The sequence below is a fragment of the Marmota marmota genome, unplaced genomic scaffold, assembly GCF_001458135.2.
Source record: "Marmota marmota marmota unplaced genomic scaffold, marMar, whole genome shotgun sequence".
Classification (NCBI taxonomy): Eukaryota; Metazoa; Chordata; class Mammalia; order Rodentia; family Sciuridae; genus Marmota; species Marmota marmota.
This window is the reverse complement of record NW_025999942.1, coordinates 1103392-1125083: the sequence shown is the minus strand read 5'-3', so window position 1 is coordinate 1125083 and position 21692 is coordinate 1103392. Positions and strand designations below refer to the sequence as shown.

Sequence of the window (21692 nt, the reverse complement as noted above, 5' to 3'; positions counted from 1 at the left end):
TTATTAAAGTTTACCTGACCTACTTAATCACCTACTTCATTAAAAGCACCCTGCAAACTGTAGTTGTCTAGAAATTAATCTTGGCAGTAGTTTCTCTTTTAATTAATAAATTCAATCCCTATTGTGTTTCCTTTGAGCCCTTGAAAATTCCTCTAAGAATCAAGGAGGCTTTAGAAATAGTGCAGTGACTGCATCATTGACATGTTGAGTTAAAAATTTTTAATCCTAAAAGGTTAGGAAATTAAGTAATTAGGCTTAAGTTCACAGTAAAATTATTCCTAGTAAATATGATGATACTAAATGAAGTAGTGATTCATTGTATCCCCAAAGTATACAGTGACTTCCAAACCCTGTCTGGGCAAACGTGTGACAAGCAACTGTTCCATGAAGTTAGGGAGGTCATTTATGTGTAGCTGAGTGATGGATCACAAGTGCTGATTTCACATTCCTTCTGAGGGAGGGACACTGAGAAATCATTTTCTTACACAAAAAGATTTCTCTAAGAAGAATTCCACATTTTGAAATGTTTCAAAAAGGACCCATAGTTGAGATTCAAATAGTAAAGGCTTCTTAAAGCATGTAAATTATTTTTGAGGTCTTAATATACATTGCTGTTCAAGAATATGTTTGTTTAGCCTGTGAAAGGATTCCTAGTACTAAAATAAAAATGTAGTTTTGAGGAAGAAAATAAATTAAACACATTAGGTTTGTTATTTGACAACTTTTGAGAAGTAAAAAGAGGTACATTTTTAGGATTTTTTTAACCTCAATAATTTGAGCTCTGTCAAAACTGCCAATCACAATTTCTTTCAATAAATTGTGGTGATTGATAGTTTTCAAACTCTCTAGTCTGTGAAGTACAAGCGAGTAAACAGTGATGCTTGCTCGTTAGCAGCCACTTCCTGAATCTATCCTCTCATACTGTCTGGGATGCCTCTTTAGGAAAATGTGGCTCTTTTGGAGATTTGAGATGTAAAAAAGAAGAAACTAAAAAATGAGGTATCCCAATCACCCTGTTCATGTGTACAATTGTTAATTTCCCCCACAAAACTAAAATTGTCCCCAGTGTACCACTTAAATGGTTTCTTAATTGAAATCCTAGAAAGTAGAAATTCACTTAATTCAGAACACATTAAAAGAAGTTCTGTAATACATGTGGTAATTAAATTAGCTTGATGTATACATTCTATAATATACATTATAGGTATGTATAACTATATGTATATGTATAATATACATATGTATTTCAAAACACCATGTACAATATACAATTTTGTACATTAAAATGGAAACCTGAAAAAATGTTCAACACTATTAGTCATTTAGAAAATGCATATTAAAGCCATTGACTCTAACCCGCCACACCTTCTAAGATGGCTAAAATACACTCTACTGTCATGTATATCAAAAAATAAAAATAAAAGAAAGCATACACATGAAATGAAGAATTCTCATGGATTGGAGGAAAGTAAACACCCTAGCATGAGGGTACCAGCTCTGCCTGCTACCAGCCACTCCTGTAGAGGCCATGTGCAATTCTTTTGAGGTCAGTTTTGGCAGCCTGATAGCTGACAAGGAGTTTGCTGTGTAAGGGTTTTGGGTTAAGTTTTACAAACTTACATTGCACTCATTTAAGTCCCCAAAATGGAATGGCATAGACAATATTAATGCTATCAAGAAGTTGGTATGATGATACTAGAAGTGAAAATGATCATCAAAGAGAAAAAAAAAGTGGCAGGAATATGATGCATGCAGTTATCTGAGGTATGAGAAACTGGGCAATGGGAATTATCTGAAGAATGGGAGGGGTGCCATTGAGAGAAAAGATGCAAGGGACAGTCACCAAAGCACAGGAGTAATAGATGGGTAGAATGGGGGATGGGGAAGAAACACTAAAACCGAACCTGTGGTCTAGAGGACAGGCAGTCATTAGATACTCATTTGTACAAGGTTAATTCAGGAGCAGGGTATCTGCTCCTGAACTTGAAGGCTAAGCCTGGTTTGGTTGAAGTACTGCTAATGAAACTTGAACCAGCCTGGCTTTTGGCATGGTCAGCTCATAGCCCCTTGGAATTTGCAGAACATCAAAGTGAGGGCTGACGCAGCTGCTGCTACCCTGGCTTCTAAGAAATCCCTTAAGGCACTGCTTAGCTCACAGACAGTAAGGGCACCTGCCTTGACAGATTTCGGTGTTGCTAGAACTGTTTGATTTTGAAGAAAACTCCTGCCTTCTGCAAATTATTAGAAATGCATCCAGAAGTGTTCATCTCTTCTGTTTATGCTGTTTGTATAATTTTATTTCAAACATGGGAGATGCAAAGGCCAGCACTGACCTCATGATTAAAAATACAAGGTTTACTGTAGAACCCAACTAGGAAAAAGTAGACTTTGCTCAGCATAGTTAAGGGGACAGTCATAGGTTGCATTCACTCACGTTGGCACTAAATTGTGTGTGTTTTTAATTGCAAAGGAAAATGAAATTGTAGAACATGAATGAACAGCTGGAAATATATAGTTTAATATTAACACCTAGAAGCCAAATTCAAATTAAAAATGTTGGAATGTTTCTTATCTTTCTGGGAATGAAACCCCCAGCCCCAACTCCCTATTCCCCTCATAACAGCTAAGTCCATTGTAACTTTCAGTAATTGGTTTTTTATTAAAATAAGAGACTGCAGTATAAATTTTAGCAACTGGTCTAAATAGGCATTAACAGGCCCGGAGATCCAACCACAATTTGTAACATCGTTCCTCTGGGAAAATGGATTCTAAGTGCCCAATAACTACCTTACAAATAGACTTTTGAATCATAGTCCATTTGAGAATAAGGAACTGTTTGTGATAGTAATACCTTCCATTGGCTTGCTGGAGAACTGCACAGAAGGGACCTATATTCCTCCACACGTGTGTGGTGAACCTGGCTAGTCTGGGTTTGATCAAAGATTATTGCTGAGTGGGCATGGAAAGTGTAGGAATTAAAACCAAAGTAGAGGCTGGAGACAAGTCAAGGGTGGAGTTGGGAGGAGAGATCTGCAGAGGCTTCAGTGCTAGGAAAGGTTTTCAGTCTCTGAAGTAAAAGTGGGATTCTGAGCAGTTGAAGCGAAGACAGAACAGGATGAAAAGTAAGTTAGGAGTAGAGGAAGTTGAGGGCAAAAAGGCCAAGAGATGAGGAGTAAGAAGTGAGACTGATCAGTCATTTAAGGAAAATGTAATGCAGTAAATGCCAGGAAGGTGAAGTAGTTCATAAGGAAGTCAAAAGATGCCCTCAGGACCCATAAATGATTTTTCCTAGATATTACATGGCAATATTTAGAATCAAGACTTAGACACATCAATTCATGTGCAAGTTCAACACATTTATTGAGCACCTGCCGTGGGTTAACATGATTAGAGGTTGGCAAAAGGACTTTTCTTTTTCTTCTTCTTTTTTTAAATATTCTCTCTGTCTCTGTATTTTGTATTGGTGTGTTGTAGTTGTACATATGGTGGAATTTGTTGTTAATTTTTGCACATGCACATAGTATAGCAATATAATATGGCCAACATCACTCCCCAGCACTTGCCCCCTTTCCTCCTGGCCTCTCACTTGCTGGTCCATTTATTCAGACAAAGGGAGTTTCTGCCTTCATCGAATTTACAATTTAGTGTAATTCTAGCCAACCACAAAAATGAGCCAAAGCAGGCTAGGGTCTAATGGTGATGATAGATAGGAGATTATTATGTTTGCTTTATTTCATCCTTATTTTTGTGTGTTTGTCACATTGATTGTTCTGTCAGATTTTTAAGAGTAGACTACATGAGACCTGCATGCTTGGTATTTATTTTTTATCTTCACTGGAGCTTAGTAGCTACTCCAGTAACTATATCCTGGTTGGTGATTAAAATAGGTTTGACTCATGCAACTACTTAATTGAATTAGCATGTGACTGCTTATTAATTGTTTGCCTGAGAAAACTATTAGTGTACTGTGTGAGGAAATCACTGCTCAACAGAATGTAAATGTCAATTTTTTTTATTACTCTAGCATAACTTAGTAAAGTTTGACTTTCTATTTGCAAGTGGAGAGGGTGGCTGCTTCGTTATCTACACTTTGTGATTCAACTCAGCCAGGAGGTCAGAGGGATCATTCACTCTAACATGGATCCCAGCACCAGGAGGCCTTGTCCTGACCTTCTGTCCTCACTGCATTTGTGGCTGTGATGGTTTGGACGTGTCCTAAAGTTCCGTGTGTTGGTAACTTAGTCCTTAATGCAACAGTCTCAGGGGGTGAAGCCTAATGAGAGGTGATTAGGTTATGAGGGCTCCACACATTGATCCAATTATAAAAGAACTTGGGGCTCCACATTTGATCTCCTGCTGTCTCTTTGGCCTTCTGCCATGGGGTAATCCATCAAGAAGATCCTCATCAGTTGTGGCCCCCTGATCTTGAACATTCCAGCCTCCACAGCCATGAACTATGTTCTTTATAAATTTCCCAGTCTAAGGTAATCTGTGATAGCAGCACAAAAGGAACTAAGACAGTGACTTTATGCATATGTCTATAATGGCACTTACCATATTGTTCTAGAAGGCTCAGTCCAGACAGTAAACACTACTATCACACTGACTGTGTATCCTCCCATTGCTGTGATCCCAACTTGTGTCCTTTCTGTGTACCCATGATAACAAAAATAGTGCTGCATTACCAGTGGGCTCAAGAGCTTGACTTTTTTTTTTTTTCTGAGCTCCAGCTATTACAGTGAAATTTCCAGGGACTCTGTGGCTTAACTGATGGAAATTTATTCTTCATGATTCTGAGGGCTTGGAAGTCAAGATCAAGGTGAGGTCACTTTTTGCAGATGACTGTCTTCTTGCTGTGTCTTGGTTGGGGAGAGAAGAAGACACCATAATCCCAGCATGAGGGCTCCACCCTTATGACCTAACCACCTCCTCATGACCCCTCCTCCTAAAATCATCTCATTGGGAATTGGGGATTTGATATAGGGATTTCAGGGGAACTAGAGTGCACTTTTTGTGGTTCAACCTGAAAATATCACACCTTGGTGTAGGACCCGTGGTTCCCTGGCTGTGGCTGGTTGTGAGATGGTAAAGGCTTTCAGGAAAAGTGGCTGGGTGGGTTTCTCTGTCTGTCCCTTCACCCCACTCAAGTTCCAGCTCTCTTTCAGTTCCTTCCCCTACACATTTGAGTGGTGGGTTGTACACCTCTCAGGAACATAGCTTTCTCAGTTACCATGTCTTTTTCTGTTTTGTATTACTGTTAACAGAAGACCACAGACCAGGTAAGTTACAAACAGTGAGGTTTATTTGATGAGTGGTTCTGGAAGCTGAGAAGACCAAGACTGAGGGACCACATCTAATGAGTGCTTTCTTGTTGTGTCATGCCATGGCAGAAAGGCAAAAGAAGGTGAGAGAATTAGATAGAGAGACAGAGAGACAGAGAGGGAGCACACACGTGTGCAGGAAAGGGCTAGACTAACTTTTATAACAAGCTCACTCTCACAATTATGATGATAGTCCATTTGTGAGGGATGAAGTCACAGCCCGTGAACTTTGAGAACACATCCGAGCTATAGCACCCTATCTCTGACAGTCATCTTCCCAGCACTCAGACTTGTTCTGGTGATGCCTACTGTTCTATCCCCATTCACTCATATGGGTGAGGGGCCAGTAGTTCACAGCTGGGGCTTCCCCACTCCACCTGTAGCCAAGGAAGGAAGGCTACTGGTGTCCACTGTGTCCTCAAGTGTGCTCCAGCAGTAACCCCAAGCATAAAAGGTGACTTTCTAATATGACTCTGAATGTCTCTGCTCATGCAGTGTTCTCTAAAATAAGAGGGAGGGGGAGAGGGAGAAAGAGAGCTAGAGCGAGAGAGAGCACGTGTGCAAGAGCGAGCTGAAGGCAATGGTCTGTTCCTTGACTTCCCTGTTTGGATTCAGGTATAGGTCCATGGGGATGGCCAGAGAAGCAAAAAGCACTGGGCTGCCCTGGGATCTACTTGCCTGCAGGGTGACAAATCTGCCTACTGAGTTTCATTCCTTTGGTGACATATTTCTCAGGAGATTTTTCAGTCCTCCATGCATGGACCCCTGGCAGCACTGCCCAGACCTGTCCAAGTTCCCCAGTGAACACACCTAGGTGTCAAACTGGGATTTTCCTAAATGGAAGGAATTTTCTTCTCCCTACAAAAATTCTAAAGAACAGGCTGTTTTCATGGATTAAGAGAATATAGACATTTTCAGGATGCTTACTGAGATCAGAAATGCATAATTATCAATGCAAATATACAGTTTTATCTTCATTTTTAATAAAAGTATAACTTTTACCTCGTGGTGCATTATTCTGTTTATTATTTGTCTATAATTACATCATTAATGAAGCATTATCAATGATTGTATTTATTCACTGTTGGAAATAGAATATATATGTTTTACTTAATATAGGAAATTCTTAATGAATAAATATTAAGGAGAAAATGGGTTTTATTAAGTGTATACTATATACCAAGTCCAATTCCAGGTACTTATCACTGATTAGCTCATTTATTCATATCAAAAGTGCCATAATGTGTTCTTAACCCCATTTTATGCATGAGAAAGTTGCAGTTTAAAGAGGTTAAGTATCTTGCCCCCACCCAAGGCCACAGAAGTACTAAGTGGAAGGTTGGGACTAGATCTCAGGCTGCATGGGTGCAATGCAGGGCTCTAGAAAATGTCCTTCCAAAATACATCTTTCTTTTGGCCAAGTACAGAGGCTCATGCCTGTAATCCCAGTGACTGAGATAGGAGGATGGTGAGTTCAAAGCCAGCCTCAGCAACGGTGAGGTGCTAGGCAACTCAGTGAGACCCTATCTCTGAATAAAATGCAAAATAGGGCTGGGGTTATGGCTTAGAGGTTGAGTGCCCTGAGTTCAATCCCTGGTACAAAAAAAAAGGTCTTTTGGGGAGAATGAACATTAAGACAATGGAAACTGTTTCTCACTTGGCAATAGCAGCTGATCCTCAACTGAACTGGAGGGAGCAAGATTCCTGTTTGTTAAACATATTTCTTTAAGATCATAATGCATGTTATTATTTGATAAATTGCATGTAAATGTAACTTAATAACCAAAAGACCATTGTTTAGACAATAATTTCACCAGACTTTTGTACTTCAATAAACTTCAAACTGCATTTTTAATATTTGAGGCAGCTATCCTATTCATAGTTACATATTCCTTGGGATGATCAGAATGTCTTTTTTTCCCAATATTAATAATGTTTCTATGCTTTAATTCCATGTGACAAGAAGCACCACACCAGGGTGCTTATTTTGGCTGGTAGTAATATTTTGTTAGGTTTTGGCAGTTTAATGTTATAGCATTTGCCATTTGAGTTCTAATAATGCTATCTTTTTCCCTAAAAACATGTTTGTTCATATAGTTTCCTATTCTAGAGGCACCAAAGATAACATGTGTGTAGTATAAAGAGAGAAAGGCAGTCCTTAAATCTTTAGTAATTAAAATTCCAGTGGAGAAGAGTTTGGATCCCTAGATCAGCTGTAGACCCCAAGTAGAGTGGATTACTGTAAATATCAAATGGGTCTCACTATGAGCAAGTTTTTGCTCATCCCTAGAGAGCATTCCAACAAATTTTAATATTAGGATTTCTGAACTGTTTCTATATTTTACATTAGAACGGGCATGTTCTCATTTCAAGGTCATTGCCTTTGAATTCTGTTTTGCCAATGCTAAATGCACAGTAACAATAATCCCCTCCATTCTTCTTTCAGGCCACTCGGGCAGCCATCACCCAACATTGCACAGACCTTGGAGATTTGCTGGGCAAGGAAAATGATGTGGCTCTAATCATCGATGGCCATACCCTCAAGTATGCCCTCTCCTTCGAAGTCCGGAGAAGCTTCCTCGATTTGGCGCTGTCTTGTAAAGCGGTCATATGCTGCAGGTGGGAATTTGCAGGCTGTGTCTAGTTTATGTCCTGACATGCCTGCATTCTGTGTGTCTGTAAAAGAAATTGGTGCAAGGGAGTTCTAGGTGTCAAGTTTTATATATATATAAAAAATAAGCAAAACAAAAATACAAGATTATCTTTAATTGTTGGTTCACAGGTTTTGCAGAAGGCAGTTAGTGTCTTTTATGTTTTTGTTTTCTTTATTGCCTTCTGAGAAGACAAAAGAAGAATCAGAGGTTTAGATCCTATTCACAATAAGGGGAAATATTGAAAACATCTGCCTCAAGCCAGCATGAGAAGTTACCAGGGTCCCACCTAGTTGGCTCCTTGTTCTGAATGTGTGAACTTAACTCCCAAGGCTTGTGGGGCTTTGATGCCTTTTTCCTAATATTCAGTAAGTATTTTTTTGGTCAATGAAGAACTCTGGTTGGGTTCATATGATACCAATTTTTGTGTTAAGATTCAACTCTGGTCTTTATTGGTCCTTCGTGGAGTCTGGGAAGGCTTTTTAGGGGGGACATTGTTACGTTCCATGACTACTGGCTGTGTGGAGATCCAGTTCTGATAGAGGTTTGAAAGCCAGAATTATAAAGAAAATAAACTCCTAGAAAGATGAATGACCACCAAAGGCCAAGGACATGCAGATGGCAAGAAGGGTAGAGAGAGGTGATGGGAAACTTTTTTTTCCTTGGTTTTCCCTTTGTGTCTATGGCATGAAGTTGCTGGCAGGGGCAGGCACCTGATTTCTATGAATTCCTCAACACTGGAGGTTGTTACTGTGCTGACCCTAGAGTCACAAGTCCAGGTAAGTGGGTCACGTCTGCCTGCCAACCGCCATGTTGGTAAGGGAGCGGCTTGTCAGTGGCTAGAAATGAGCAGCAGCACCAGAAACAGCGAGAAACAGCGTGGAAAAGTCTGCTGACCTGTGACTTGAAGGCAAACATGCTAAAACCTTATAAAGTTATTTTAAAGGGAAACCAGAATGCCGTCCGTTTGGATTCTCAGGGGAGAGCCAGGAAAGCCTTAAGGCTTTACGGGAACATGCTCTTTTCTTGCCAGGTGCTTGATACTAAAGAAAAACATCTTTTTCCCCTTCTTGCTTTAGCTGTTTTCACGGTCCTTTGTGTGTCCCATACGGCTGTATGCTTAAGGGTATTGCAGGAAGGAGTTCAAACTGCAATTGGCACAGAAAGGGGAAATTTCAAATTAAATACTGTGACAGTCTACAAAATAGAAGCCTTAATTGAAAAGGAGGAGAATCCAGGATGGTGCACTACTTTCCTGCTGTTGAGATATTTATTGGCTGATCTCACACTTCAGATTTAAAAAAAAAAGCCTTAAAGAAAGCACTTATATATTTCATGAGTACACATTCATCAAGAAGTTAAACCTAAGCTAATTTTAATATGTCACTTCAAACATGAGGTCAGTCTTAATTCTCCCTGTCTTTAAAATGTAGCCATGTAGGAGTTACCCCTTTCTCTAATTACAGAAGGAAAAAATGTTATTTTTTCAGAAAAGAGCTCTTCTGTAAAATAATTACACATTCTCTTAAATAGTCACTTTGGATTAGGCGGAAGGGAATGAAGGAAGGGGAGGGGATATGGAGGTAGAAGGATAGTAGAATGAATCAGACATTATTACCTTGTGTACATATATGACTACATGACTGGTGTGATTCTACATCATGTACAACCAGAAGAATGAGAAGTTACACTCCCTTTATATATGATATGTCAAAGTGTATTCTATTGTCATGTATAGCTAATTAGAACAAATTTAAAAATATTGATTCAGAGATTGGTGAATGTTATACAAAAATGGGTACATACCTTTAAACTAAAACGATACTTTAATCAGTAGAAAAGGGACCAATGCAAGATTCTGTTAAGTAGTTTACTGAAATTTGAATCAAACATTTTTGCTAACTATATATTTCAGAACTTAAATATTTTCCATGTAGATAAAATCCTATAAAAGTCATAATACAGTCAGTGGGGTAGTTACTGATCAGTAATCTTATACAGTTACCACTGTATAAGACAGCAGTGTTACCCATTATTTGTTGAAGGGTAAACTGGTCAGTCAAAGAGGATTTTGATTGTGAACTTGATATTTGTGTTGCACATTCTGAATGTCATAGAAGAATAGGCAAGATCTGGTCTTTTCCCTTAAGTGCAAATAATGAATTAGAGATTATGGTATTGGCCTTCTTTGAATCTCATGTACACCCTTGACTCTTAAAGTCTGACCCTCAGTGAGGCTAGCATGCTCCATCTTTCCATCTTGCCATATGCAAAAGACTCTTTCGGTTCCTTTTGGCTTTTGCTATTGGTGGTTCTTCCCTCCAGGGAGTTTCTCCTCTTTCTGTGACACCTCTCTTCTCCCTTTTTATCTGTCTTCTTTACAACCTCTTTTTCTGGCAGCCTCTGATCCTCTCCTTTTCCTGCTCCATATGTGCATTCTATCTGTTCTTATGACATTATCTGCCTTACACATTAATGATTCTCAATACCGGCTTTATATAGAATCATCTGGAGAACCTTATAAAAAAACATTGTCCTCAAAAAGTTAAACATAAGGGCTGGGGATGTGGCTCAAGCGGTAGAGTGTTCGCCTGGCATGCGTGCGGCCCGGGTTCGATCCTCAGCACCACATACAAATAAAGATGTTGTGTCCGCCGAAAACTAAAAAAAAATAAATAAATAAATATTAAAAAAAAAAAAGTTAAACATAAGAGTACCTTATGATCAAACAATTTCATTCCTAGGTATACACTCCAACTAATTAAAAATAGGCCCTTAAATAAATACTTGTATGTGCATATTCATAGTAGCAACTTTGTTTACAATACCCCCAAATTGGGAACAACCCAGATGTCCATGATTTCATGAATGGATAAACAAAAATGGTATATCCATGCAATGGAATATTATTATAAAAAGAATCGAAGTAGTGATACATACTACAGTATGGGTAAACCACAAAAGCATGCTTAGTGAAAGAAGCCAGTCTGTCTCACATGCACATGCATGCACACATACAAATACATACAAACACATACACACAAAGACCACATATTGTATGATTCCATTATATGAAGTATTCAGAATAGGCAAATTCATAGAAACAGAGAGCAGGTTTGTAGTTGCTGGGGGCTTGGGGTGGGAGGAATGGAAATCATTGCTTAATTGGGTATAGGGTTTCCTTTTGAGAATGATGAGGTATGGCAGGATTAGATGTAGGTGATGGGTATACAGCATTGTAATTATGCTAAATGCCATTGAATTTCTATACTTTAAAATGTTTAATTTTATCTTATGTGAATTTTACCTCAATAAAAATATAATGAATAAAATAATTAATCTATTTAAATGAAAAGTATGTTGAGTAAAAAAATGTTCAAATGAAATGTTGGCTGAATGAAAATAAAAAGACTGACTGCCAGATGCTATCCCAGAGCAATTAAATCAGAACTCTAGGAATTTTACACACACCTGGTTGGTTCTGACTGGCATTCAAGATGGAGAGCAAGGACTTCTACAATCTGCTTATCCATTGTGGCCCCGTCTGAGTCTAGGACTTTTTCATACCCACATTCCGTGGGCACCGCAAATTCAAGACCTACCTATCAGCAGAATTAGCCATCATCCCCCCACCTGCACCTTCCCACTCCTTACCTTTACTAATCTTTGAAGTTCATTGTCCCCTTGATGGCTCCACTCTCTTTTGCGTTGCCAGAACCTTTCAATAGCATCAGTAGGCATGACTGTATTAAATCGACACCAGAAATTCCACTCTTTGTATTTGTTGATCCAAGATAAGCATTGTCTTTGTTTCTATAAATGAGGAATCAAAGGCCTCAGAAATTAAATTTTATTATCTTGCCCATGTCCTCAGCTCATAATGGAAGAAGTAGCGTTTATCCTAGATCTGAACAGTGTCAGAACCTACTTGGCTGTGTGAGCTCATTCAGTCCCATAAATACTCACAATTTCATCTTAGAGTTTTTGCTTTTACCCTATTCTTCAGACTGTAGAAAATATTTAGACATATTCAGCATAAAGTCTCACAGGATTCGTCATTCTCTAAAAGGATAGAAGGCATTTAGAAAATGTGTAAACCATTCCCAATATGTTAAAAAAAAAAAAAGAAAAAAAGTTTCTTTCCTCTTTCTCATTTTCCCTCTTTCTTTGGAGTCTTTATTTTTGTCAAAATGGAAATAAGTTTTGAAGCACAGACTACCAGAGGGGTGGACTTTGACCTCTTAAGAATATTCAGAAATCTTAAATGACTGTCTCATCAGGAAAAGGGTCATGAAAATATCATCAGTGGCCCCCATGTAAGAAAGTCAGTGATGGTCCCTCCACAGTGCCCTACAAGTACAGATGACTCTGTACTTGCCCCCAAGTGCTGCCTTGTTAGTGGATATGATTTACGGCTCCATGTCCCTGGACAGGAGAAGGAGTGGGAAGAAAACCCCACAGCAGGGACTTCCACTGCATGTGCAAATTAAGGGTTTCAGAAGGTATCATTTATTTTCTCGGATGTGTTTAGACTTCTGTCTCTCAGGATAGATTAAAAGATAAACATGCAAAAACATAGTGTGATACCAAAGAATAAAGATAGTTGAGAGAAAAAGGCAACAGCCTCATGAAATGTTTTTAAAAAACTTTTTTGGGTTTATTTTTTTAACTCTTAAGAATGATTTATAACTCTTGCAAAAAAAGGGGGGGAGAAAATACAGATAAACAAGAAAAAAGAAATCAGCATTCACAATGTTGCAAACTAGTGATTTACTGTTAAGAATTTGTGCTAAAATCTAGACCTCCTCCTGTGAAAATATTTTATTGAAAGAGGGGTTATATATGCAATATGTGCATATTGAAAAGTTATAAACAATTTCTATGTCAAGTAGTAATATAAAATATTTTTTAAAAGCTGATGTTGTAGGAAAACAGTCAATCTATTTCTGGTTGATGGATATTCAGGATAATGACTTTTTTTTTTTTTAAATCATAAAGAGTAGGTAAGTCTTTGCAAAGATACTTGATGATTTCCATAAAACAAGAATGGATTCATGGGTAAGCACCATAGAAATGTACAGTGGAGTTTGCTCTCATCATCTGAGAAAAGTGAAGTTATTTGACTTAGAGTAGGAGAGAGATGGCCTGCAGTTCCATACCTGCATGCTTCCCTCTTTGAGGAGCTTAGCTGGACTCTGAGCCCCAGCTGTAGCTTGTTAGCCTCACCAAGAAAGGGGAGCAGTTGAGAGACTATTTTATGACAGAAAATATGTGTCTAGTACACCCTCCCTTGCAAAGTTAGCAGTACAGATTGTCCTCCTGAATAAAACGGCCCAGCATTGTTAACACCCTGACAGTGTCTCATTCCTATAGCTGGCTCAGTCTTCTACCCATGATCTGAACTCAAACCTCTCATGCAGTCTGCATCCAAAACCCTGTACATCTGTCCCTACTTTAGACCACTTAGTGTAGACAAGAACTGGCTCTTCTGATTTAGTCTCTTCCCCATCTTAGCTCTTCATATTGATGAGGCATGATGGATAATAGGAATCAGAAGTTTGGGCATTTTATGTGTGGTATTGTTCAGCCTATGAATTATACACAGAATTATGTTAAAACAGAGTTCAGACAAGTAATTAGAATTGTACCACAGTGTGTTTTGGTTGGCCTCCATGTTGGTAGGGATCCAGTCACACACGTGAAAAAATAAAACTTTAGTTTCTTTCATTGTGATGTTTCAGCATCATGCATTTTCAGTGTAAGCCAGCTTCCTATGTTGACATTTTATTCCAGGGACCACTATTAAATTGTCGAGGCTGTAAGCCTTTCCTGGGTTATTTGTATTATGGCTTAGCATATATTTGCACATATGTTGATTAAATGCAATTACGGTAGGATTCATTTTCAGACAGATTTTTTTTCACTTGACTCTAAAAAGAATGCTATTATTTGAATGATTAAGGCAATTTTCTTTGGTCTTCACTGTCTTTCTCATTACTCTGTTGAGGATGAGTGCTCTCAAATGTAATGATTCTCCAGCAACATCTTGAATGAAAGCAATCTCTAAATTCTAAAAGTTTAAAAAAATGTATTTTCTACCTATAGGTTTTACCACTATTTCTCTAGAATGCAGATTATCTTGTTAAACATTTTTTTAGTATATTAAAAAAAGTAGCTCATTTGAACCATTGTAGGAGCCAGAATATATTGACACGTTGGAGTATTAATCTCAAGTAGGAAAAGGAAATTACTTATAAGCAATTTTTTCTGGTTTAAAAAATGAACAATAATAAGAAAACTTTTTGAAATTAGAGGTAATTTTGATGGTGACGTTTTCAGAAATGAAGAGCTATTTTCATTGTAAATAACTCTTGCAGAAAATAATTTCTTCCAATCACCCAACAGATCAACTTTTAACTATTAAAAATTTCTGATGTTTTGATTACCCTCTAACTAAAAGTTATGGTTGTTTTATTGGTTTTGTTTGGTTTGGTTTTGTGGTACTGGGGATGAAACTCAGGTCCTTATGCATACTTGTCAAGTACTTCACCACTGAGTCATACTTCCAGCACTATAAGTTGTGTATTATCACTATATATAATTCTTTCAGGTGAGAAATAGAAAAAATTAACCTGCCAACTTTTGTTGCTTATGTCCTGAACTGATAAAATTATTTGGTGAGGAGAGATATAGTTTATGGACAAATATTTACTGTAAGTCTGAAAATATAGGATATTTTTCTGTTAAAAAAATCTATGAGCAATCAAAACAAAAAGACTTACCTACCATGGGGCAGTTAATAATGAGGTTTGATCTATAATAATATCCTGCATGCAATTGGGAATACATTTCTTAGATTTTTGTTGTTGTTTATACAGTTGTTATATCACTTTTCCTCGAGAGCAGATCCCCTTTTCTCTGTGGTTCTAAAACATGATTTACATGACAGAAATTCCCTTCAATTGATTGTCAATTAGTCTCTCTGAACAGAAAGAAGCTCAGTTACAAACTGGGCTCTGGCCATAGCAAAGGTCTTCCCTCTTTGAAAGTACTCTAAGAATTGCTGTAACAGTTTCTGCTTGAGTTCCTGTTGGTCTTCTGTGCTGCTCTCAACACATTGGGACCTATGTGAGATGTCAGAAGAACTCACAGACACGTCACTTTTCAGGTTTTTTTCTTGTGTTTTTTCCCCCTCCCTGAATTCATGAATGATTAATTCATTGGTGCTTGTCATTCTTGACAATCCTGCTTGCCAAATGAAACAGGGTGATATGAGGCCAAACTGTGGTCCAAAACTCTGAAGCAGAAGCTCATAATATTTGGCATCTTTCCTACAAGTAAAACAAACCAGAAAAAAAAATTTTTTTAAAGTCAAGCACAGAGCTTAATTAAACATGTGGACTATGTCATGAATATTTATGCCCCCAGGTCTTGCCTTGTGATGGTATTTGTACTTAAAGTGCTTTTTCTTCTCTTTCCTGTGAAGTAGTTCAGAATGTGTTTCATTAATACAAGAAAGTGTTGTGTTAACTTTCATTAGGAAAAAAAAAACAACAAAAAAAAACCCCTTCTCCTGACAACGCGGACACCTTTCTGATTGAGAGGATGCAAAGTAGTTCATACATTAATTGGTCCCAGAGAAAATTATGTTTTCCATTTTCCTGTCTGTACATCTGACACTTTCCCTCATTTATCACCTCCTGAATTATCGATGCTTTCCTTTTCCTGGTTTTGACAGGCAGGGCTCCTCCTATGACTTTGAAAACTGCATGGCATACTCCATCCGGGAGCTTTGCCATCTTCCAGTTTGAAATGCATAGCTGGGTGCACTGCGCAAGAACCAGACCCTTGTCAGTTTTAAGCCTCTCTGATTCAATTTCTTACTTGTTTAAAGGCAAAACAAATGACAAGAGAGGAACATTTAAGTCTTTCATTTCCCAGAGTTCTTGAAACTCTATTTATTTTTGGTCCCATCTAGGGTCACAAGTAAATTGTCCACAGTTGCTACATCAGACTGATGCAGTTGACTAAAGTTGCCAGACTCTGGAAGCTTGTGCTGGATTTGAGTTTTATGATTGGCGATTTCTAAACTTTATTACCATTATCATCTGCAGAGCTATGCTGGGTCATCAGGGACTGAGAGAGTCTGCTGAATGATTTGGTTTCTGTTGTTTGTTAATCAATTGACTGAGCTGTGCCAGAGTTCCAGCGAGTTGTTGTCTCTAGCGGTTTAGTTCCTGACAGGCCTGCAGATGAGAGGGAGGCAGACAGACTGAGAGACAGACAGACACCCCCTACCCTCATCATCCTATCAAATTCTTGACACTTGGGTCATCCGAGAAAAACAGAGCAAGCATTTCTCCTCATTTTAAGCAAGTATTCATACTGGTGTCTTTCACCACTTGGACACACCAGTCTCTAAAGACCAAAGTAAATATACCAGCTTGAAGATAATCCTTTCACAAATATACAAGTGCCGAGTTAAAACCATCTGTCAATTGTTTGTGCATTTTTCCTTGCTCTAATTTGTTTTCATGGATGGGTGTTGTTTGAAGATGTTAGAGCTTGAGAAATTTCAAGTTCTGTGTTATCACAACATTGCCCTTTTTTAGATTCTTGAACCTTCATTTCCCTTTATAAAATCATGGTGAATACATATTGATTTTTTTCTGATACAGGAAATAACAGTAAGAAAATAGGACTTTCTATGTAGCAACACGAATATGTGAATATACATTTAAATTTAGTGTTTTTAAAATGCTGGTGCTTCATATCATTATATTCAAATTACTAAACCTCAGAATAATATAGTATTAAGGTTGAAAGGGATGAAATAGTTTTTTAAAGGAAAAAAATTGTAAATGATGTTAACTTACTTTTCTCTTTTTTAGTTGACACATTATATTTGTACATGTTTGTGGAATATGGTACAATAATTTGATATATGTATACAATGTATAACAATCAAATGAGTGTAATTTGCATTTCTATCTCAAACATTTATCACTTCTATGTCTTGAGAACCTTTGGATGCTTCTTTTCTAGTTATTTTAGAATATATCATAAAATGTTACAGAATATAGGTACCTTACCATGCCATATAGTGGCAGAACTAAGAGCTGGGGATGTGGATCAATGGTAAAGTGCTTGCCTAATGTGTATGAGGCCCTGGGTTTGATCCCCTGCACCATATACACTCATAAATTTGCAAACAGAAAGGTAGAACTAATTATTCTTATCTAACTATATTTTGGTACCCTTTGTCTACCCTTCTTAGTCTCTGGTGACCACTGTTCTATTCTATGATTGACATTCCCAGCTTCTACAAATGTCGTTCTGTACTTGGCTTATTTCACTTAACATGACGTTGCTGCAGATAACAGGATTTTAACCTTATTTATGGATGAATATACCATTTTGTTGTGTAAATATACTGTTATCTTTATTCACTCATCCATTGCTTCAGATTGTGTCAAGCTGAAATGTTCTTTGGTTCAGCATCACGTGTGTTTAGAGAATGTTGTGGAGAAGGAGAGGACTCCTAAACATCTTGGGGGCCTATTTCAGCTCTGTTTTGTCCTATGAAGTGTCTGATCATTAGTTTTTGAAAGGGCTTTGTTTCCTTGTGGTTGAACAGGTGTTTGCCTTGCCCCTACTCAGCCCCTAGAATTGACTGGGCCCAAGGGTAGAAGCCTGTTGATAAAGGTTATTGATTAAGGACTAAGGGCACAACCTTTGCTAGATGGGAGGTTCATCTGGTGAGAGGGGCAGTTAAGTTACATATGGTTACATAGTTCATAATATGAGGTCCCTGAACGGGGAGCCTGGCTAGGGTGCAGAGATTCAGCTATCTAGTGGGGAACACTGTTAATAAAGTGATGCTCACCCTCAGTCACTGTGATCAGATCCTCTGTAAACACTGAGCATGTATCACCTCAGAATCCATAAACAGACTACAAAGAGATTTATACTTTAGAGAACTCAGGCACACAAGAGGAATGATATGACTCTAAGATCCTGTGCTATTGATAAATGATTTTGAGGTTTGAACCCAAGTGGTCTCTTCTGGTTTGGATATTAAATGTCCCCCAAAGGCACAGATGCTAAAGGCTTGGTCCCCAGCTGATGGCACTATTGGGAGATGGTGAAACTTTTAGGAGGTGAAGCCTAGTGGAATCACCAGCAGCTGCCAGGTGTTCAGTGCAGGTACAGGTAGGAATTGCTAAATCCATGTCCTCCCAGATATAGTCTGTCAGTCTGTATGCCTCCTTATTTATTTATTTTATATGTAGCACTTACAAAATGTCCATTGGTAGTCAGTGCACGCTGTTGCAGAAGAAAAAAAGAGAGAAACAAAGACTCAAGATTACAGTCTCAGTCCTGGGCCAACTTGTTTTACTTCAGTCAGATGAATCCAACAGACTGATGTTTACTTTTCAGTTTATGAGCCAAGGTTTTTCAAGCAACCAGTGTTGTTCCCCATTAGAGAAGGATTCTTCCACTACTCTCTCATTTGCACAGAAGCCCAAGCATCTTCCTCTACTACTAGGTGTTGAGATGATCTTCACCGGTTAGTGCCTTGGAACCTTGGGAAGCCTTGTAGGAAATCTCTCTGTGAGGTGCACACTCAGGACAGGGGAAAATGTCAAGGGAGGTGAAGGATTCTCCTATAACTCAGTCCCTCTGGGAAGGTAACTGATACGTAAGGCTTTGAGTGAAGGCAGACTTCAAGCATTCTTGCCAAGTCATAGCCTATTTGGTGTAGGATCCATATGCTACTAATGGCAAGGCTGATCCTGTGGGTTTGCCAGAACTCTAAGGACTCTAAAGGACCAGATGATACATGAGAAGAATCTAATTGTTCCTGCTCTTGCTTAGGGAGATATAATGAAAGCAAGAGCAATACTAAGCTTAGGTTTCCATACTGCTCAGGCTAATTAATAAACATCCTCACTGAAGTTATTTTTATTAGCCAAAGTCATATTAAGAGCTCTGAGTCTGTGTATGTAAAAAGGTTGGAAGGTGTGGTTGGGATGATGAGTGGGGAGAATTTCATGAGTAGGAGATAATAGCTTTTAAAATATGTCCTATAAAATATACCTGGAAATTCCTTGTTTAAAACCATGCCATTCCAGAAAAGATAAGTTATTTCATTTGATAAAAGCAGAAGTAAAGAATAATCTCATGGAACTGAAAATGGATTGCATTTAGTTTACTATGCCACATCTTCCATTAAGACTATCCTAAGATTAACTTGATTTATTTTGTCTTGAAATAAGTTTAGCAATTTAATCCTTAAAAATATAGATAGTGCTCATTGTGTTGAATCCCCCCCTTTCTCAAAAATGATGTATGCTTCTCTTTTACTAAATTTTTGGCTTTGTTAGACCATTCCATATTTCAGTTTTGATATAAGTTTTAAAAAGCAGAAACTGCTTCTTCTGTTTCCAAGTTGAAAGGCATTTTGCAATTCTGTGTAACAAATTTCATCATTTTTACTATGTCTGTTGTTTCTGATAGGACTAAGAGGCAAGTTTATTGGCTTAGAAATTTTTGCCAGTTCATATGCATTATACCATCCAAATTTATTTTTATGGTTGTACCAAGGGATATTGATTTAGAACAAATTTATCTTAGCCTACTTTTCAAAATCTTAGACAGTCAGCATTATTCTTTGTTCTGCACCTTTTATGTAGAAACTATGAAGGAAAACGAAAAGTCTCTTGTGGCTCTGAACTGAGATTCTCAGTCAAGATTCTAGGGGAGTCCAGTCTGAAATCTAGTACCTGTTAGTGATTCCCAAGTTTTTCTTTTTATAACTTAGTACTTTTTCTGTGGCTATTTTGCAAATCCAGATGTCTCTCAAGGATTATTCAAATGTAGCTCATATTGTGTTTCTTAATGATTTTGAAATCTGTCTGTATATGTGCACAATGAGTATTGAGGATATGTTCCACAAAGATGTATCCTGCTGAACACTGTGCCATGGGTCCTGGGGATACAGTGGGCACCATGGATGGCTAGAAGTGCATGTCCGGCCTCCATGGGGTCATGGTCTAGAAGAAGAATTGGACAGCAAAATTTATATGGATTGGGGGCTGGGAATGAGGATCAGTGGTAGAGTGCTTGCCTATCATGGGCAAGGCCCTGGGTTCCATCCCAGCACCACACACACACACACAAGTTGCATGAATATACAATTATGAATTTGGTATTGACTCACTTGTATTTCAATATGTAAATACTTTTGACCTTGGGTACAATGAATTCTTAACAGTTAATAGCTTCTTTTTTTTTTTCCCAGAATACTAAATTTATTTCAGAAATAATTTAAAAATATATATGTAATAGAAAAAAAACAGTACAACATTAAAAATTTTCCTGAAAAAAGAAATCATAGTATAAATACTTCAAGTCATACCATTGCACAATGCTGTTTTCATTTCTGAATATCACCTTTCAGCTCTTGCTTACATGGAGACATAGCAATCTGCAAAGGTGATGGTCATGTGTATTAATCCTTTTGTATTCTGCTTTTCGTTTAATTCCATAATATTTTTCTGTAATACTACCCATTGAATTCTTAACAGTTAATAGCTTCTGTAATGCCATAGGTTGATGTAGATTTCTGTACCTCCCTTGATTATCTGCTTTAATTAGGCAAGATTTAGAAAAGTAGCTGTGTGCCTCTGCCAAAATCCCTGCTAGTGACTTTCTACCATTCTCTGAATGAAATTCGGAGGCCTAGTGGGATACTGCTTCCCCTCACTTTCCACACTCTTGGCCATGTCAGATTCCTCAAGCTTTTAGAGAAGGCTTCTTGCTCAACACCCTTTCAGGATTTTCCAGGTCACACATGGAAAACAGCCTTGATTTAGGTCCCTGCTCAAATGTTCCCTTCTCAGCAAGGCTGTTTTGAGGGCCTGGTGTACTTGTGTTCATCTCAGCTTTATTTTGCTTGAAAGCACTTCTCATCACCTAACATACTTTATTTTTGTTTAATGTTTGGTAATCTGTATCCATCCCAGATGTGATTTCATGAGAGCAGGAATTTTATCTCTTTTGTCCTCTGTTCTGTCCCCAGCAACTGAGATGACATCAAACACACAGTGAGCATTCAATCAATGTTTATGAATTAAGGGAGTGGGGTGGTACCTTACCCAAACCTTGACTTACCCGGAGTCACTCCCATCTCATGACAGTTGTTGAAGTTATGCAGACAGCAATGATGGTTATAAAGTTGAGAATAAAAATGTTTATCATGACAGGATCAACCTGTTTCTCCCTTTATTTATTTATTTATTTATTTTACAATTTAGGGTGTTTATTTAGCTGCTTTTATATTCATGCTCTGGGCCAATCACATGGGAGATCGGCACCCATGTAAGAGAAAGAATAAGCCTTTGGAGGAACCAGAGAGCCTTTTGAATGTGAGTTAGAATGTAATTCTGAGTGTTAGGGTCTCCACTTGGACACTAAAGATAGGAAAAAAAATATTGACAGAAATTTGGTAAATATTTCCTTGGAAATGTCTATATTTTATTCTTTTCTCCTTCTCATGATGCTTCTTAAGGGTGAAGTTGGTTTCATTTATAGCTAGTATCATTGACTTGTATTATAAATCAGATCATTTGGTTGCTTTTTATTGAGAAACTAGTATGTGTATGTGTTGTATTGGGAACAGTGATGTAAAAGGAGGCTGGAGAAGCAAGCTGGAGCC

The 21692-nt window shown here is 38.0% G+C and overlaps 1 protein-coding gene across 1 annotated transcript in view; it reads left to right on the top strand.

Annotated features, from left to right (window-relative positions):
• LOC107153194 (phospholipid-transporting ATPase IB) overlaps positions 1 to 21692 on the top strand; it is a 532593-nt gene that overhangs the window by 210605 nt on the left and 300296 nt on the right. Inside the window, exon 25 of the mRNA XM_048801263.1 lies at positions 7768 to 7940. Coding sequence (XP_048657220.1) covers positions 7768 to 7940 — 173 coding nt within the window. The remainder of the gene's footprint in view (positions 1 to 7767; positions 7941 to 21692) is intronic.